We start from the raw sequence: 20,695 nt of genomic DNA, 5'->3' as shown, positions 1-20,695 counted from the left end.
AAAATTCAAAAAAGCTGATTCTCCAAAAGCTCTAGGAAAAATAAGATTACAGGCAATCATTTTTTAAAAGGCTGCATCCAAAATTTACATGGTAAATAGCTACTTTTTGAAGGATAGAAAGTATCCTTCAACAAAATCATCTAAACTCTTGAGATAAAAACCCCCAATTTAATAGGACCCCTAAACTTAAATATGGATTATATCAAACTAGCAGGACTTGCCTCTTTTTCAGCTTCTTTAAATGCTGTTTCTTTCTCCTTTACTCGCTGCATAAACTTGTGTTTCAACTCTTCTTCTTCCCTCTGACATTGCTCCAAGAGCTCCTGCCTTTTGGCTTCATAGATCTCTTGAAAACTAAAAAGAAATGTGTGTGTTCTTATATTAAAATGTTAATATAAATAAACATAAAAAATATATATTATATATTAAAATATATGTAATATTGTATGGAAAAACCCAAATGAACTTTTTGGCCAACCCAATATAAACAAATGCATATAACTTGAAAACAAAATACCAAACAACCCAAATGAAAAACAAGCAGAAGACCTAAATAAACATTTCTCCAAAAAAGATATACAGATGGCTATCAGGCACATGAAAAGATGCTCAGCATTCCTAATTATTCGAGAAATACAAATCAAAACTATCATGGGGTGCCACCTCGTACCAGTCAGAAAGGCCATTATGAAAAAATCTACAAATAACAAATGCTGGAGAGGGTGTGAGAAAAAAACAAACCAAAACTTCACTGCTGGTGGAAATGTAAAGTGGAAAAGCCACTATGGAAAACAGTATAGACATTCCCCCCAAAACTGAAAATGGTGTTGCTATACGATCCAGCAATCCCACTCTTGGGCATATGCCAGAACAAAACTACAATTCAAAAAGATACCTGGACCCCTGTGCTCACAGCAGCACTATTCACAACAGCCAAGACACAGAAACAGATCTCTGAGTTCTACAGGAACCAAGGCTCCTACCCAGGTGGAGGATGATAACTTCAGGCTGAGCACAAGCATATGGACCCCAGACTGGCTGCAACCAGAAGGCTGATGATTGAACACCATCTTGTTACCTCACCACCAACCAATAAGGGGAGGGTTACACAGCCTACAGCCCTCCTCCCAAATTTTGCCTATAAAAACTTCTTTTCTCTTTGGGATTGATACGGAGTGTTTCAGCACAAGTACATATTGTGTGTGCTCAGTCGCTCAGTCGTGTCCGACTCTTTGCAATCCCATGGACTGTAGTCTGCCGGGTTCCTCAGTCCATGGGACTCTCCAGGCAAGAACTGGAGTGGGTTGCCATGCCCTCCTCCAGGGACATGTACATATTGGAGGCACATAAATTAGCCCTTGCATTATGTTGCTCCTACTAACCCTCCATCGAGGTCTGAAGATAATGAAAATCCACAAGATTCAGATGGCCCAGAATACGAGAAGCAGAGCTATTCTCATTCCAAAATAATCACATCTCACCGTTATAGAGGATTTCCAAGTCACCTATCATCTTGTTCGAGCGAGATCTCCACTCACCTAACTGGCTGGTTATTTGGACCCATATCAGTAAATCCCATCATGTGAAGTCTGTTGCGCCTGTAACGTTCATAGTGCCGAGTGTGAGTCTGTTCTTTCAAGTCTTCCATATTTGTACAAAGAAGCATATCCCGGAGCTTAACAAAGTCACAGTGGTTTTCATTTTCCACTAGGCAGAAAAATAATAAAGCCACAAAGCTTATTATCAATCTCTATCACTCAGTAAGCATTCTTGAATGAGCTTAGAGTGTTCTGAATAATAGCTATAAATCTTTTAACCATTTAACTATGCTTACATGGTACATGTCAATTATAGGTATAGTTTATTTATAGACCAGGAAATTTGCTTTAAATTTATTATCCAGAGACTAAATAGGAAACAGTGAAATAATATGTTACATTATATTATTATAGAGCTTCAGTTCAGTTCAGTCACTCAGTTGTGTCTGACTTTTTGGGATCCCATGGATTGCAGCATACCAGGCCCCTCTGTCCTTCACCATCTCCCGGAACTTGCTCAAACTCTCATGTCCATTGAATTGGTGATGCCATACAACCATTTCATCCTCTGTTGTCCCCTGTCCTCCTGCTTTCAATCTTTCCCAACATCAGGGTCTTTTCCAATGAGGAAAAGACTCTTATCAATCAGGTAGCTAAAATATTGGAGCTTCAGCTTTAGCATTAGTCCTTCCAATGAATATTCAGGACTGATTTCCTTTAGAATTGACTGATTTGATCTCCTTGTAGTCCAAGGAACTCTCGAGAGTCCTCTCCAACACCACAATTTGAAAGCATCAATTCTTGGGCACTCAGCCTTCTTTATGGCCCAACTCTCACATCCATACATGACTAATGGAAAAACCATAGCTTTGACTATATGGACTTTTGTTGCCAAAGTGATGTCTCTGCTTTTTAATACGCTGTCTAGGTTGGTCATAGCTTTTCTTCCAAGGAGCAAGAGTCTTTTAATTTTGTGGTTTTGAAACTTATATAGCATAAGCTTTCTTTAATAATTTAGTATTTTTCAAATGAATATTCTCAAGGTATTTTACAGAGCAGTAAACTGATGAACTGATGCTATATACTAATATAATGTAACATATTATTTCACTGTTTCCTATTTAGTCTCTGGTTAATAAATTTAAAGCAAATTTCCTGGTCTATAAATGAACTATAAATTATCTTCTTTTAAAGAAGATAATTTCACTAAACTAAGTAATTTAATTAAAGCCTGCTAATGTAAAGGCCTTAACAATTGTACATGATGTAGTTATTAAATTATATTTGTATACCATATGTATGAGAATGAATTAGTCACTTTTCAAAATCACTCAGTAAATTCACATGGCTCTCTCTTGTACCTGTCATCTCCAAAAGACTAATCACAATATTTTGGGTATTGGGTATGATATTGTAACCAAATATAATATTCATTAAAATATGTTGTCTTTAAGTACATTTAATAAAGTTAAAATTTATAATACATTAATTGAAAATAACATTTGGAACATTATCTCTACAGATAGAGATAATCCAGTCTCCAATAATTAGTATCACAAGTATATGAATCAGATAATAAATGACTGTTATGACAATATTCTAATTCATCATGATGTTAGATAACTAATATAAATGTCTAGGTATAATTTATCCAAAAATAAATTATATTACTTTATTTTTGAAATAGTTTACCACCCCTTTTACTAGTAACCACTTAAAAGTGCTTTATAAATTGAGTAGCAAATAACTTATATAACATGTATCAAGAACCAATATTTATGCTTCCATGCTATTCAAAGTTCTTTTGTTCAAAGAACTTTTCAACATTCTGAATATGATAGCTTAGCACCACAGAGATAATCTGCATATGGCAGACTGGGGTAGATGAGAAGGTTCTGCTCAGTTTCTGAATTTTTGCCTAAAGTACAAAAAAATTCCAGAAAATTCCCATGAGAATAAATTATAGTCAAAATAATCACTATCTCAAATGAAACAGAATCTGTGCTCCTTATCAGTAACTGTTAATTTGCTGTTTAATGAGAGTTACCAATATTGACTCAAGATATTTTGTTTTATATATTTTTAGTTATATTTTACATAATTTTATAATTATCTATATTTGAGCATAATCACTCCAGAGTAAGCCTTCTCATGGAGGTTTGTTATGCTTACCTTGTAAAATTCCCCAGGGGTACTGACGTCCTCTGACTGTCCTTTTTCCAACTTTCACTTCCTCCGTACTTCCTACTACAGCAAAAGGTAAGAGGCCCTAGAAAGTAAGAACAAATTTCATCATATTTTCTTATACCAATATGACTTACTCTGTTACTCTTATTTCTGTTATGGAAATAACAGAGACAAGAAGACATAATAAGTTTACTCAAACAAGTTATTTATCCTGCCTCAGATTTTATGACTTAGCATTAAATATGTGCAGATTAATTTCTGTAAGCATTTGTGTGAGATCCCACTTCTATTTAACATAATATTAGAAGTCTTAGCCACAGCAATCAGACAACAAAAATAAATAAAAAGGTATCCAAATTGGAAGGGAAAAAGTAAAACTGTCAGTATTTGCAGATGATATGATACTATACACAGAAAACTTTAAGTCTTTACCAAAAAATCACTAGAAATAATAAATGAATTCAATAAAGTTGAAGAATAAAGGTTATCATACAAATTTCTACATGTTGCTTTTATATTTACTAATAATAAACTGTCAAAAAGAGAAATCAAGGAAACAATCCATTTAAAATTGCATCAAAATGAATAAAATACCTAGATGGCTTAAAAGAGGAGGTGAAAGACCAATATTCTGAAAAATATCAGACACTGATGAAGGAATATGAAGATGACACAAATTAGTGAAAAAATATACCATGTTCATGGATTGGAAGAATAATGTTAAAATGTTCATACTATTCAGAGTAATCTACAGATTTAATGTAATCCCTATCAAAATAGACATGGCATTTTCCACAAAACTAATGGAATTAGTTACATAATACATAATAAAATTGTATGGTACTGCAAAAGAGCTCAGATAGCCAAAGCAATCTTGAGGAAAAAAGAACAAAACTATAAGTATCACACTCTTTGACTTCACACTATATTATAAAACTACAGTATCAAAATAGTGTGGTACTAGCACAAACAGTGCAGAAGGCAATGGCACCCCACTCCAGTACTGTTGCCTGGAAAATCCAATGGACGGAGGAGCCTGGTAGCCTGCAGTCCATGGGGTCGCTAAGAGTCGGGCACGACTGAGCGACTTCACTTTCACTTCTCACTTTCATGTATTGGAGAAGGAAATGGCAACCCACTCCAGTATTCTTGTCTGGAGAATCCCAGGGACAGAGAAGCTTAGTGGGCTGCTGTCTATGGGGTCGCACAGAGTCAGACACGACTGACGCGACTTAGCAGCAGCAGCAGCAGCACAAACAGACACACAGATCAGTGGAACAGAACAGAGAACCCAGAAATAAAATTACACACATATGGCCAATTAATCTACGACAAAGGAGGGAAAAATATCCGATGGGAAAAGACAGTCTCTTCAATAAGTGGTGCTGGGATAACTACATGATAACAACACAATTAATATGTAAAGGAATGAAATTTGAACTTTTCTCATAATACATACAAAGATAAACACAAAATGAATTAAAGACCTAAATGTAAGACCAGAAACCATGAAACTCCTAAAAGAAAACTCTAGGCAGAACACTGACATAAACGCTCACAATATTTTTTAGATCTTTCTTCTCAGGCAAACGATACAAAAGCAAAACTAAAAAAATGGGACCTAATTTAACTCAAAACCTTTTGCACAGCAAAAGAAACTGTCAAAAAATGAAAAGACAGCCTACGGAATGGGAGAAAATATTTGGAAATGACATATCTAATATGGAGTTAATACCTAAAATATATGAACAGCTCATACAATTCAATATCAAAGCAAACAACCCATTTTTTAAAAAGGGCAGGTCTTCTCTGGTGGTTCAGTGGTAAAGAATCTTCCTGCCCATGCAAAGGATAGGGTTGACTCCTGGTCAAGGAAGTTCCCACATGCCACGGAGCAACAAAGCCCCTTGTGCCACAAACTACTGAAGCACCTAGAGCTCATGTGCTGCAACATGAAGATCCAGCACGGCCAACAGATAAGTAGATAAATCAATTTTTACAAAATCACAATGCAGCTTTTCAGGAAAGGCTATTGCTTTGCGCTTTGACACTAGCATTTCATATGGGATTTCAAATAAGTTGATTTGAGGAGAGAAGAGCCTCACCTGACTTCTTTGAGATTAACACAACGCGTTGGGGTCCTTTGTTTGGCAGGGAGATTAGTAAAATGAGTAATGCATTATTTAGAAGATAAGCCTGGGCAATTAAGAGATGTATATGCACAATATTTAACCCAGGAATTGCACCTTAAAAGCAAGCAGAGTAATAGTGTTCTGTTACCCAAGTGCCTTTTGAAATGTACAGGGAATTCCAGAGACACTTGGGTGCAGGGAGGTCTGGGGACAGTATAACAGTGACCTAGAAAACCCAAGAGACCTGTTCAGGTTTCCTATCAGGTGAAAACTTGATGTAATGACACTAATATTGGCTTCTTTACCATTCTCAAGTAAAAGTGGAAAGCAGCTGTCCATAAGAATCTACTTCTTAATAAAGAAATCCATGTCAGTTTCTAATGTACTCATGAACTATAATAAAGATGACTATACACACACACAAACCACAGTGCAATAGCAACTCATATGCATTAAGATAAGCTATCATTTAAAAAAAAAAAAACAGAAAATAACAAGCGTTGGTGTGAATGTGGATAAACTGGAAACCCTGTGCACTTTTTGTGGGAATGCAAAAATAGTGAAGCCACTATGGAAAAAGTATGGTGGTTCCTCAAGAAATTAAACCTACAATTATCATATAAGCCAGCAACTCCACTTCTTGGCACAGACAAGAATTGGCCCAAGGAAATTGAAAGCAGAGACTCAAAGAAATATTTGTACAGTTAGGAAAGGACAAATATTATATAATTCTATCTATTAGAAGTACTTTGAGTAGTCAAATTCATACAGTTGATGGAAGGAATAACACGGAATTATTATTTATTGCAGAGCCTCAGTTTTTCAAGATGAAAAAAGTTCTGTGGATATAGTTGGTGGCGAGGATAGTAGCACACTATGAACAGATAATGCCACTCAACTGTGAACTTTGAAAGATTTAGGTTGGGGACTTCCCTGGCATTCCAGTGGTTAAGACTTTGCCTTTGAATGCAGGGGTTGCAACTTTGATCCCAGGTCAAGGAGCTAAGATCCCACATGCCTCGCAGCCAAAAAAAAAACAAAACGTAAAACAGAACCGTAACAAATTCAGTAATGACTTCATAAAACCATAACAAATTCAGTAAAGACTTTTTAAATGGTCCACATCAAAAATATTTTAAAATTTTTTTAAATTAAAAAAATTAAAAGTTTAAGATGGTAAACTTCATTCGATGTATATTTTACCACAATTTTAAAACCTCTTAGAAGGAAACATAAGAAAATCTTTATTACCTTGGATTTGACAAAACAGTCTTAGATATGACATCAAAAGCACAAGTAACAACTAAAATATATAAATTGGACTTCATCAATATTTTTAAAAAGCTTATGTTTCAAAGGACACCAGAAATAAAATGAAAAAATGACTAATAGATTAGGGGAAAATAATTGCAAATCAAGTAAGACAGTAGGTGTTGCAAGAGGGCATCAGAGGGCAGACACACTGAAACCATACTCACAGAAAACTAGTCAATCTAATCACACTAGGACCACAGCCTTGTCTAACTCAATGAAACTAAGCCATGCCCGTGGGGCAACCCAAGATGGGCGGGTCATGGTGGAGAGATCTGACAGAAGGTGGTCCACTGGAGAAGGGAATGGCAAACCACTTCAGTATTCTTGCCTTGAGAACCCCATGAACAGTACGAAAAGAATACATAAAGAACTCTAACAACTCAATTAAAAAAAAAAAAAAAAAAGAGCTCATTTAAAAATGCACAAAGGATCTGAGTAAATTTTTCCCCTGGGAAGACATACTAATAGCCAATTAAAGCATGAAAAGACCAAATACTATGTAATTCCATTCATATGATATCCAGAACAGAAGAATCTGAGGAGAAAGATGTTGGTTAGCGGTTTCCTAGGTCTGGTGGAGAGGAAGGTTGACAGGCGGTAGGGGAGAAAAGCTAAAGAGTATGGGGTTTCTTTTTGAGATAATATTTCCATTTCAATTATATAATAAAAATGTTCTCAGTTTGGTTGTGGAGGTGGTTGCACACATTGTGAACAGACTAAAAATCATTAAATTGTATACTTTCATGGGTGAGTCATATGGTATGTGAACTATATCTTTCTAAAAGGATTTTTAAAAGAATAAAATGCTTCTTAAAATACTTAATTCTCAGCAAATATTTTTCAAAATCAAGAAAAAGAAACATTTTCCCACACTGGATTTGGGGGGAAAATACCTTATTTATAGTCTCTTTGTCAGATACAAGTGACACTATATTAGCAACATTGCTGTTCAGCTGCTAAGTCATGTCCGACTCTTTGGGACCCCATGGACTGTGGCACGCTAGGCTTCCCTTCACCATCTCCTGGAGTTTGCTCAAACTCATGTCCATTGAGTCAGTGATGCCATCTAATCGTCTCATCCTCTGTCGCCCCCCTTCTCCTCTTGCCCTCAATCTTTCCCACCATCAGGGTGTTTTCCAGTTTTTTCTGTATTGCTAATAAGGTTACTTATAAATTATATTTTCATTCCCCCTGTCAAATAGAATTGAGATTCAATAGTTAGAAGCTTACATTCATCGAGGAGTTCATGTGAGTGCTAGTTTCATTATCTGTTGGGAACTGATACATCTGGATGCCATTACTAATCAATTCATTCATTATCGCACACTTAAATGTCTGTAAATCACTTTTAGAAATTGCATCTGCTTTGGCAATCACTGGTATAATGTTCACCTATTAAGAAAGAAGCAAAGAAAAACTCACCATTGAGAATTAATTATTAAATGTTATTGTTACAGTGAAAACCTCACAATATCTGACAACACATTTTTGTAACCAAATAATCCCTAGCTTTCATGACTTCATAAAATTGCTTTCCAAAATCATCAGTATTTTTGAAGATCAAACTTTAATCAGAAATCAGGTTTAGAAGGCTCAGTTTTTTCTCTTCTCAAATTTTCTTACACTTCCAAAGCATCTGGGTTTGGTAAAATGTAAATAGCAAAATGAAGTATGATCAATTTGATTTCTTATTTGATTGAGTATTAAAATGTCAGAAGAGACTTTTCATCAACACTGTAGAACAGATCAACTTTTTCCTTCTAATCATTTATTTGCACCATCTAAGGCCATTAAAATAGCGTTAACCCAGTTCCACCAGTGTCCTCATAAAAATGAGAAACTTGGACACGCGGAGACATCACATGTGTGTACAAACAGAAGATCGTGTGAGGTGACAGTGAGAAAGTGGCCATCTACTTCCTGAACTGAGAGGTTTCAGAAAAAACAAAACTTGGTGACACTTTTTGGAACTGTAAGAAAATAAATGTCTATTTTTAAATCACTTTCTACTGTTAAATCACTAAGTGACATTTTGTAATGGTATCTCTAGAAAATGCTTTAAAGGTTAACAGAAAAAATGATATATATTTGAAGTCACTCAGTTGTGTCCGACTCTTTGTGACCCCATGGACTGTAGCCTGCTAGGCTCCTCCGTCCATGGAATTTTCCAGGCAAGGTTACTGGAGTGGGTTGTCATTTCCTTCTCCAGGGGATCTTCCCAACCCAGGAATCGAACCCGGTCTTCCGCACTGAAGGCAGACTCTTTACCATCTGAGCCACTGGGGAAGTCAAGTTCTTGTGTGCAAATGCTTTCAAGATTTGCACTGTTTCTTAGGTTCAGTAGTTGTGGCGCAGGGGCTTAGTTGCCCCACGGCACATGGGATCTTCCCGGACTAGAAATCGAACCCATGTCCTCTGCACCCACAGATGGATTCTGAATTACTGGACCACTAGGGAAGTTCAAGATTTGTATTGTTTAAAAATAAGTATCAAATCTTGCTGATGGATTTACCAAACGCACCTTGCTGTCAATGTTCTTCATGGTTAATATATCAAGAGACTTCAGAGAATGTCCTGTCGGTGAAATGAAGTAAAGGCACACATGGACGCGGGAATCACGGTAGTTACCTAAGGAACGTTTAATTTTCAATTCTTCTTGAAGATAGGACTCAAATTGAGCATCTAGGTAGTCAACAATTGGCTGGTAGCTGGAAAAAAAAAGATTATTCAAACATTTAACATAACAGATTAATATCATCTGATGCCTGTGATTTTATCATTTACTATATAGTGAATATGTGCACTCACTAATTGCCCCAGCAATTAAAATGTTCATAACATGTCCTTACAAAGATAACAAGTATAAACCAATAAAAAGGCCCATTATTGGACTTGACTGGTGGTACAGTGGTTAAGAATCTGCTTACCAATGCAGGAGACATGGGTTAGAACCCTGGTCAAGGAAGATTCCACACGCTGAGGGTCAGCTAACCTTGTGCAGCGTAACTGCTGAGCCCACGCTCTAGGGCCGGTGTTCTGCAACGACTGAGTCTGAGTGCTGTGACTACTAAGCCCACACGCCTAGAGCCCATGCTCCACAACGAGAGAAGCCACCACCACCAGAAGCCTGTGACCACAGGAAGAGTACCCCCACCTGCCACAACTAGTGAAAGCCTACGGGCAGCAAGGAAGATACTGCACAGTCACAATGAATAATTTTTTTTAAGGACCCATTGTTTAGAGAAAAGGCAAAATGCTCTCTCAGTTCAATGCAGTCCCAATTAGAATCCAAGTTTTTGCATGTATACATATATATAAGTGCAAAGAACCAAGAATGCTCAAGACATACTGAAAAAAAAAATGAAGAAGATATATTCTTCCTATATTAGAACTTACTGTGAAGCTAAAATCATTAATACAGCATGGTATCAGCATAAGGATAAACTGACTAAAGCACAAGATAATTTTTCGATGTGATACAACTGTTCTAGGTTCCAGATGAGGTGGTGGGTATACAGCTCAATGCATTCTTAAATGTAAGTCAGACACTATAAAACTCTGAGGAAAACAGGCAGAACACTCTTTGACAGAAATTGCAGCAAGATCTTTTTAGACCCACCAACTAAAGTAATGAAAATAAACACAAAAATAAACAAAGAGGACCTAATTAAACTTAAAAACTTTTGCACACAGCCAAGGAAACCATAGACAAGACAAAAAAAAGACAACTCTCAGAATGGGAGAAAATATTTGCAAATGAAGCAACTGACAAGGGATCAATCTCCAAAATATGCAAACAGCTCATATAGCTCAATATCAAAACAACAAACAACCCAATCAAAAAATGGGTAGAAGAACTAAGTAAACATTTCTCCAAAGAATACGTGCTGCTGCTGCTGCTGCTAAGTCGCGTCAGTCATGTCCGACTCTGTGCGACCCCATAGATGGCAGCCCACTAGGCTCCGCCATCCCTGGGATTCTCCAGGCAAGAACACTGGAGTGGGTTGCCATTTCCTTCTCCAATGCTTGAAAGTGAAAAATGAAAGTGAAGTTGCTCAGTCGTGTCTGACTCTTCGAGACCCCATGGACTGTAGCCCACCAGGCTCCTCCGTCCATGGGATTTTCCAGGCAAGAGTACTGGAGTGGGGTCCATTGCCTTCTCTGAAAGAATACATACAGATGACCAAAAACATACAGATGACCAAAAACACATGAAAAGATGCTCAACATCATTAATTATTAGAGAAATGCAAATCAATGAGGTATCACCTTACACTGGTTCAGAATGGCCATCATTAAAAAAATCTACAAGCAATGAATTCTGGATAGCGTGTGGAAGAAAAGGAATCCTCTTACATCGTTGGAGGGAATGTAAATTGATACAGCCAGTATGGAGAAGTATGGAGGTTCCTTTATTTTTTTTTTCTTACATATTTTATTTTATTTTATTTTTTTTTTAATTTTTTTTCCCCATCCTGAACCCTCCTCCCTCCTCCCTCCCCACACCATCCCTCTGGGTCGTCCCAGTGCACCAGCCCCAAGCATCCAGCATCGTGCATTGAACCTGGACTGGCAACTCGTTTCATACATGACGTTTCACATGTTTCAATGCCATTCTCCCAAATCTTCCCACCCTCTCCCTCTCCCACAGAGTCCATAAGACTGTACTATACATCAGTGTCTCTTTTGCTGTCTCGTATACAGGGTTATCGTTACCATCTTTCTAAATTCCATATATATGCGTTAGTATACTGTATTGGTGTTTTTCCTTCTGGCTTACTTCACTCTGTATAATAGGCTCCAGTTTCATCCACCTCATTAGAACTGATTCAAATGTATTCTTTTTAATGGCTGAGTAATACTCCATTGTGTATATGTACCACAGCTTTCTTATCCATTCATCTGCTGATGGACATCTAGGTTGCTTCCATGTCCTGGCTATTATAAACAGTGCTGCGGTGAACATTGGGGTACACGTGTCTCTTTCCCTTCTGGTTTCCTCAGTGTGTATGCCCAGCAGTGGGATTGCTGGATCATAAGGCAGTTCTATTTCCAGTTTTTTAAGGAATCTCCACACTGTTCTCCATAGTGGCTGTACTAGTTTGCATTCCCACCAACAGTGTAAGAGGGTTCCCTTTTCTCCACACCCTCTCCAGCATTTATTATTTGTAGACTTTTGGATCGCAGCCATTCTGACTGGTGTGAAATGGTACCTCATAGTGGTTTTGATTTGCATTTCTCTGATAATGAGTGATGTTGAGCATCTTTTCATGTGTTTGTTAGCCATCTGTATGTCTTCTTTGGAGAAATGTCTATTTAGTTCTTTGGTCCATTTTTTGATTGGGTCATTTATTTTTCTGGAGTTGAGCTGTAGGAGTTGCTTGTATATTTTTGAGATTAGTTGTTTGTCAGTTGCTTCATTTGCTATTATTTTCTCCCATTCTGAAGGCTGTCTTTTCACCTTGCTAATAGTTTCCTTTGATGTGCAGAAGCTTTTAAGGCTAATTAGGTCCCATTTGTTTATTTTTGCTTTTATTTCCAATATTCTGGGAGGTGGGTCATAGAGGATCCTGCTGTGATGTATGTCAGAGAGTGTTTTGCCTATGTTCTCCTCTAGGAGTTTTATAGTTTCTGGTCTTACGTTGAGATCTTTAATCCATTTTGAGTTTATTTTTGTATATGGTGTTAGAAAGTGTTCTAGTTTCATTCTTTTACAAGTGGTTGACCAGATTTCCCAGCACCACTTGTTAAAGAGATTGTCTTTAATCCATTGTATATTCTTGCCTCCTTTGTCAAAGATAAGGTGTCCATATGTGCGTGGATTTATCTCTGGGCTTTCTATTTTGTTCCATTGATCTATATTTCTGTCTTTGTGCCAGTACCATACTGTCTTGATAACTGTGGCTTTGTAGTAGAGCCTGAAGTCAGGTAGGTTGATTCCTCCAGTTCCATTTTTCTTTCTCAAGATCGCTTTGGCTATTCGAGGTTTTTTGTATTTCCATACAAATTGTGAAATTATTTGTTCTAGCTCTGTGAAGAATACTGTTGGTAGCTTGATAGGGATTGCATTGAATCTATAAATTGCTTTGGGTAGTATACTCATTTTCACTATATTGATTCTTCCAATCCATGAACATGGTATATTTCTCCATCTATTAGTGTCCTCTTTGATTTCTTTCACCAGTGTTTTATAGTTTTCTATATATAGGTCTTTAGTTTCTTTAGGTAGATATATTCCTAAGTATTTTATTCTTTTCGTTGCAATGGTGAATGGAATTGTTTCCTTAATTTCTCTTTCTGTTTTCTCATTATTAGTGTATAGGAATGCAAGGGATTTCTGTGTGTTGATTTTATATCCTGCAACTTTACTATAATCATTGATTAGTTCTAGTAATTTTCTGGTGGAGTCTTTAGGGTTTTCTATGTAGAGGATCATGTCATCTGCAAATAGTGAGAGTTTTACTTCTTCTTTTCCAATTTGGATTCCTTTTATTTCTTTTTCTGCTCTGATTGCTGTGGCCAAAACTTCCAAAACTATGTTGAATAGTAATGGTGAAAGTGGGCACCTTTGTCTTGTTCCTGACTTTAGAGGAAATGCTTTCAATTTTTCACCATTGAGGATAATGTTTGCTGTGGGTTTGTCATATATAGCTTTTATTATGTTGAGGTATGTTCCTTCTATTCCTGCTTTCTAGAGAGTTTTTATCATAAATGGGTGTTGAATTTTGTCATGGAGGTTCCTTTAAAAATCTAAAAATAGAACTACCATATGACCCAACAATCCCACTCCTGGGCATATACCCAGAGAAAACCATAATTCCAAAAGATACATGCACCCCAGTGTTCACTGCAGCACTATATACAATAGCCAAGATATGGAAGCAACCTAAATGTTCATCAACAGAGGAATGGATAAATATGTGGCATATATATAATGGAATATTACTCAGCCCTAAAAAGAAATTGTGCCATTTGCAGAGGTGTGGATGGACCTAGAGACTGTCATATAGTGAAGTAAGTCAGAAAGAGAAAAACAAATATTGTATATTAACACATATATGTGGAATCTAGAAAAATGATACAGATGAATTTATTTGCAAATCAGAAATAGAGACACAGATGTAGAGAACAAATATATGGACACCAATGGGAGAAATGGAGGGGTGGGATGAACTGGAAGATTGAGATAGACATATATACACTTTGGAAGGAATGATGCTAAAGCTGAAACTCCAGTACTTTGGCCATCTCATGTGAAGAGTTGACTCACTGGAAAAGACTCTGATGTTGGGAGGGATTGGGGGCAAGAGGAGAAGGGGACGACAGAGGATGAGATGGCTGGATGGCATCACTGACTCAATGGATGTGAGTTTGAGTGAACTCGGGGAGTTGGTGATGGACAGAGAGGCCTGGCGTGCTGTGATTCATGGGGTTGCAAAGAGTTAGACATGACTGAGCGACGGATCTGATCTGATGTATAAAATGGATAACTAATGAGAATCTACTGTATAGCACAGGGAACCCTACTCAGTGCTCTGTGGTGACCTAAATAGGAAGGAAACCAAAAAAAGAGGGGTTGTATGTATGTGTTGGAGTAGGAAATGGCAACCCACTCCAGTATTCTTGCCTGAAAAATTCCATGAACAGAGGAACCTGGTGGGCTGCAGTCCATGGGTCGGAAAGAGTCAGACATGACTGAGCAAATGAGCACACAGCACATGTATGTGTATGGCTGATTCACTTTGCTGCACAATAGACACAAGTGCATCATTGTAAAACAACTATACTCCAATAAAATTGCTTTTTAAAAAGTTAAGGACAAAAAGTAAATTTTGCAAGCAGCAACAGAAAAGCAACTCATCACATATAAGGGAGCCCCCATAAGACCATGAGCCAATTTCTCAGCATAAAATTTGCAGGCTAGAAAAGAATGGGATAATACAGACAAAGTGATAAAAAGAAAAAACCTACCAACTGCCTTTTAGAAATGAAAGAAAAAAAAATACTTCCCAGACAAATAAATACTGAGGAAGTTCATCACCACTAAATTTGCCTTAAAAGAAATGCCACTAGATCTACTTGAAAAGAAATGCTAAAGGGAGTTATTCAAGTTGAAACAAGTGGACTCATTACAGTAACACAAAAGCACACAGGAGTATAAAACTCAATGGTAAAAGTCAATGAAGGTAAATATAGACAAATAGAAAATATTGTAACACTATAATGAAAAAGGCATGTTAATCACTTTTACCTGTAACATAGAAATAAAAAGAAAAAAGTATAAATAACTGTAAATACAAAAATCTTTGAATGGATGAACAACATAAAAATATGAAGCTTGATATCAAAAGTAAAGAACAGGTAAAACTGTAAAATTGTGCATGTAATTGAAGTTGTTGTAAGCTTAAAATAAACTGTTATAAAATGCTTTATATAAGCCTCATAATAATCACAAATAAAATACCTATAAAAGATACATAAAAGAAAAAGAGAAAGAAAGAAAACACATCACTACAAAAATCAACAAAATACAAAGAAACTAAAAAGAGGAAATGAGGAACAAGGGGACTACAAGACAGAAAACATAGCAAAATAATAATAGTAAGTCATTCCTTGTGAATAATTACTCATATACTATAGAGTATATACTATATATAATTATTTGAAAAGAGTGAAAAATGAAAGTCACATCTGACTCTTTGAGACCCTTGAATTCTCCAGGCCAGAATACTGAAGTGGGTTGCCTTTCCCTTCTCTAGGGGATCTTCCCAACCCAGGAATCAAACCGAGGTCTCCGGTATTGTAGGCAGATTCTTTAACAGCTGAGCTACCAGGGAAGCCCATTTGAAAGGAGTAAACTTCCCAATCAAAAGACAAAGAGTGGCTGAATGGATTTAAAAAAAAAATCCAACTACATGCCATCTACAATAGACCCACTTGTTATTTTTTAATTGAAGTACAGTTGATTTATAATGTTGTGCTAATTTCTTCTGTACAGCAAAGTGATTAAATTTCATATATATTCTAGAACATTACTTTTTAATATATGGAGAAAAAAAGCAAATTCCTTGAAATAACAACAACTTTTAAAATTAAAATAAGAAAACACTCACCTGGCTTCCTTGTTTATTTGATCACCATAGCCCACTGTTTTCACAACAGTTAATTTCAACTGAACATTATTTTCCTGGAGTTCATATGTCTGAATTTTAAGTCCAACACTTGCGTAAAAATGTGAAGATTTTTTGTCTTTCAAACTAGTATTGAACAGTGTGTCAATCAAGGTTGATTTTCCAATTCCAGTTTCCCCTGTACAGAAACAGATACATCATAGGGGCATAAGATATCTGCAAAGTGACACCCTGTGCCCTCCCTAGAATGGTCCCAAATACTTCAAAGACTAGAATGTCCTTGAAATATATATGATACTTCTGACTTCATGCATCATTAACATAATATGGAAAGATAAAATACACAAAGGTGTATCAGATTTTGAAGAGCACTGAAAAACTTAGATAAAAAAATGTCTAAGGTGTTAGAGAAGACTCTTGAGAGTCCCTTGGACTGCAAGGAGATCCAACCAGTCCATTCTGAAGGAGATCAGCCCTGGGATTTCTTTGGAAAGAATGATGCTAAAGCTGAAACTCCAGTACTTTGGCCACCTCATGCGAAGAGTTGACTCATTGGAAAAGACTCATGCTGGGAGGGATTGGGGGCAGGAGGATAAGGGGACAACAGAGGATGAGATGGCTGGATGGCATCACTGACTCGATGGACATGAGTCGGAGTGAACTCTGGGAGTTGGTGATGGACAGGGAGGCCTGGCATGCTGCGATTCATAGGGTCGCAAAGAGTCGGACATGACTGAGCGACTGAACTGAACTGAACACGGCTAAGAAGATGCAAACCAATACAAACACAAAGACATAGTCCTAAAGAAACAGCACCAGTGTTATGCTGCTTAAAATAAGTTGAAATGAACAATTAAGAAATAATTCATGGGAGGGGTTTGGCACTTACCCACACAAAGAATATTAAAAAAGAATCCTTGTTGAACGGATTTGTCCACCAACTGATGAGCCAAACAATCAAAACCAAAATGGCCAAGCATATTTAAGCAACGTATATTATCTTCTTTTTGCTTAAAGAAAAAAACAATATTTTGATTAGATAGAAGATATCACTTGACAATGACTATATTAATATGTCAAAGAAATGGAATGATTATTATTTAAGAAATGATATCATTTCATATGATCATTCAAATGATCAAATATCATGTGATTATCATACTTCAGACAAGATGCAAATGAAGTAAATTTGTAAGAAGAGAGACCACAAACAGAAATATAGATTTTTGTCGTTTTTATAAATAGTAACATTATCTCTGTTTACACTCAAATAGACTATATTTCTAAGTTTAAAAGTAGGAAATTAAAGACATACCACAAGAAAGCCCAGTATATTACTCCACAATAATAAATTATTTTTGTGGAAAAAAGAAAACAACATTGTTTCATTCCATTCCAGTTTGGTAATATATTCAGGAGATCCAGTATATGTTAATATATGCAAGGAAATCAAACTTTATTTGAATTTTTAAAAAATAACTAAAAACCTTGACTTCATATTTGTGATATGCCTGAGAACTTATGTTGTATCAAGTTGTTAAAGGAATCCACTGCTAATAACACAAACCTAGAAACCCAGAAATCCATTAATAATGTATTTATTATATTTTATTATTTATATTTTATTTATTTATTATAATTTATTATACATAAATTTACCAATTTACCAAAATTTGATTATTTTTAAAAGTGAAAATAATTCAAAGAAGGCTTATTAATCTAACTAGTCTCAGCCCTGGATATCTCTCCCAAACAGCTAGAAATTTTCACAAATGCTTTATGCAGAAAAGTGTTTGCTGTAGCTCTCTAACATCCAAATATATGACTCCTTGTAATAGAATATCCAAGTAAATGATAATATATTTATTCACATACACACTGGGGCATTCTTCAGTCATTAGAGATATTTATAAAAATGCTTTAATAAATTGAAAAATACATGAAACTCTTTAAAGAGTAAGATATAAAATTGTGTGTACATGCCTAACTTTTGGTGTTAGCAGAGTAACTTAACAGCATTTTACCTTTCCTTGCATTAACAACGAGAACAACTGTTTGAAAGCATTGGAACAGAAAGAAAAGGAGGCAGAAACAAGAATAAATCAAATTGTGGAAACAAGTTAGCATAATAGGTGAAATTAGATTTATCCACATACTCCCGTGAAGTGACTCCCCAGTAAATAAGAAACTTGAAACGTAGAGCTCAAGCAGAGAGCAACAATCTTGAGCTGGGAAAGCTAAGGTTAGAATTTGGGGCTGCCAAAATACCAGGATACAGAGAAAGAAATCTTGGAAGAGCAAGCCACAGCATGGGGAGACCCAAATTTGCAGACTTTAGAACACTTGGCTGAGTCTCACTCCGTACGTGCAGGCGTGACTGTAAAGAGCCCAGTGGAAACTGAGAGAAGAATTGGCATTCTAAAAACGCTGAGCTCATATCTTAGCAGTGGTATTGGGAAGACCCAAGGGGACAGAGTTTGGAGTTTAAGCTTCTTCCCAGTTAGACAAGTTTGATCAACACTTTAGATAAACACTTTGAACTTTTAATTTAAATTTGTAAAAGGACTTGCTATAGGATCAAGGATTATGTTCTAAGTCAAAGAGTTACTCCCAAGTCGAAGGGTACAATGAAGGTAAATCCACCTTTACAAAGAATATCGTGACTCAACAGGGTCCAAATGACTTGCCACTAATCTAACTGCTAAAACAAATTCACTACTCTTTAGAGAAATATAATAATAGAATTTAGACTTTCTACAATGTATAATCAAAATTACTAGATATGAAGAAGCAGAAAAGAATCTCTCTCACAGCCAAGGACAAACACAATCAATAGAAACACCCACACAATGAGGAATTGGCAGATAAACACTGTAACTATTATGAACTTGTTTAAGAATCTACAGAAAAAGATGGGTACAATGGATTAAGTGATAGGTTATTTTATTTTATTTTTGGCCACATCACTTGGCATGTGGGATCTCGTTTCCTGACCAGGGATTGAACCCATACCCCTTGCATTGGAAGTGTGGAGTCTTAACTACTGGACCACCAGGGAATTCCCAATAGGTAATTTTAGATACACAAAAGATGATGATACACAAAAGTTGTTAGTTGAATTCAGTTCAGTCCAGTCACTCAGTCATGTCCACCTCTTTGTGACCCCATGGACTGCAGCACACCAGGCTTCCCTATCCAAACCCAACTCCCGGAGCCTACTCAAACTCATGTTCATCGCATCAGTGATGCCATCCAACCATCTCATCCTCTGTCATCCCCTTCTCCTCCTGCTTTCAATCTTTCCCAGCACCAGGGTCTTTTCCAATGAGTTAGTTCTTCACATCAGGTAGCCAAAATATTGGAGTTTCAGCTTCAGCATCAGTCCTTCCAATGAATATTTAGGACTGATTTCATTTACAATGGACTGGTTGGATCTCCTTTCAGTCCAAGGGACTCTCAAGAGTCTTCTCCAACACCACAGTTCAAAAGCAACAATACTTCATCGCTCAGCTTTAGTTGAATTAGTACATGCTAAACGAACAATTGGCACCCTGCTCCAATACTCTTGCCTGGAAAATCCCAGGGACGGAGGAGCCTGTTGGGCTGCAGTTCATGGGGTCACTAGGAGTCGGACACGACTGAGCTACTTCGCTTTCACTTTTCACTTTCATGCATTGGAGAAGGAAATGGCAACCCACTCTAGTGTTCTTGTCTGGAGAATCCCAGGGACGGGGAAGCCTGGTGGGCTGCTGTCTATGGGGTCGCACAGAGTCGGACACAACTGAAGCGACTTAGCAGCAGCAGCAGCAGCAGCAGCAGCAGCAAATGAACAATGAAGGGTAGGGATAGGACCCTACCAGGGTCCTATTTGGTCCCAATCAGGGATCCAGGCATCAACCAAGGATTAATTAATAAAAATTCCATGGGGATTTTTATATTTAAAGAGAGCATATTGAGCAATACTAAACTGAAAATACAATCAAATGAGAAAAAATTTTAATTTGTTACTATTTGTGGGGTTTAATATATGTGGCAAATTCTGAGTTCTCTATTCAAAGAGAACATTCTGACCCATAGAATCTGAAGGTGATATGAAACAATAACAGATTTGGATGCTCTATTGTCCTCTCTGTCCTAGACTCCCTTGTGATAGGCTTCACTCATTTTAAAAACTGCAACTCAGGGAGGTACCAGATCAAAGTGTCCATAGAACAAAATATAGCCCATTTTCTTATCAGAAAAAGACCAGAGACCGTGGCCTCATTAGCACTGAGTTTTTACCCACAGAACAAGCAAAGTTCTGAATCATCACAATTACTTAACAAATGTCTTCTGTTAGGCTGAAAGTTCTTTTTTTATAATATATATTTTTATAAAATTCTGATATAATTTA

At 36.7% G+C, this 20,695-nt stretch overlaps 1 protein-coding gene across 2 annotated transcripts in view; it reads right to left on the bottom strand.

Moving 5' to 3' along the window:
* Window positions 1–20,695, bottom strand: part of SEPT14 (septin 14) — a 34,719-nt gene that overhangs the window by 1,612 nt on the left and 12,412 nt on the right. For both annotated transcript variants that reach the window (XM_027527779.1, XM_027527780.1), the window contains exons 3-9: window positions 17,192–17,312; window positions 16,285–16,480; window positions 9,693–9,879; window positions 8,402–8,563; window positions 3,711–3,807; window positions 1,539–1,707; window positions 222–354 (exon numbers count right to left, since the gene is read on the bottom strand). In XM_027527779.1, the coding sequence (XP_027383580.1) occupies window positions 222–354; window positions 1,539–1,707; window positions 3,711–3,807; window positions 8,402–8,563; window positions 9,693–9,879; window positions 16,285–16,480; window positions 17,192–17,312 (1,065 nt within the window). The remainder of the gene's footprint in view (window positions 1–221; window positions 355–1,538; window positions 1,708–3,710; window positions 3,808–8,401; window positions 8,564–9,692; window positions 9,880–16,284; window positions 16,481–17,191; window positions 17,313–20,695) is intronic.

This window comes from Bos indicus x Bos taurus, chromosome 25 (assembly GCF_003369695.1).
Source record: "Bos indicus x Bos taurus breed Angus x Brahman F1 hybrid chromosome 25, Bos_hybrid_MaternalHap_v2.0, whole genome shotgun sequence".
NCBI lineage: Eukaryota > Metazoa > Chordata > Mammalia > Artiodactyla > Bovidae > Bos > Bos indicus x Bos taurus.
The sequence above is the reverse complement of the archived record's forward strand: the minus strand, read 5'-3'. Positions and strand labels throughout refer to the sequence as shown.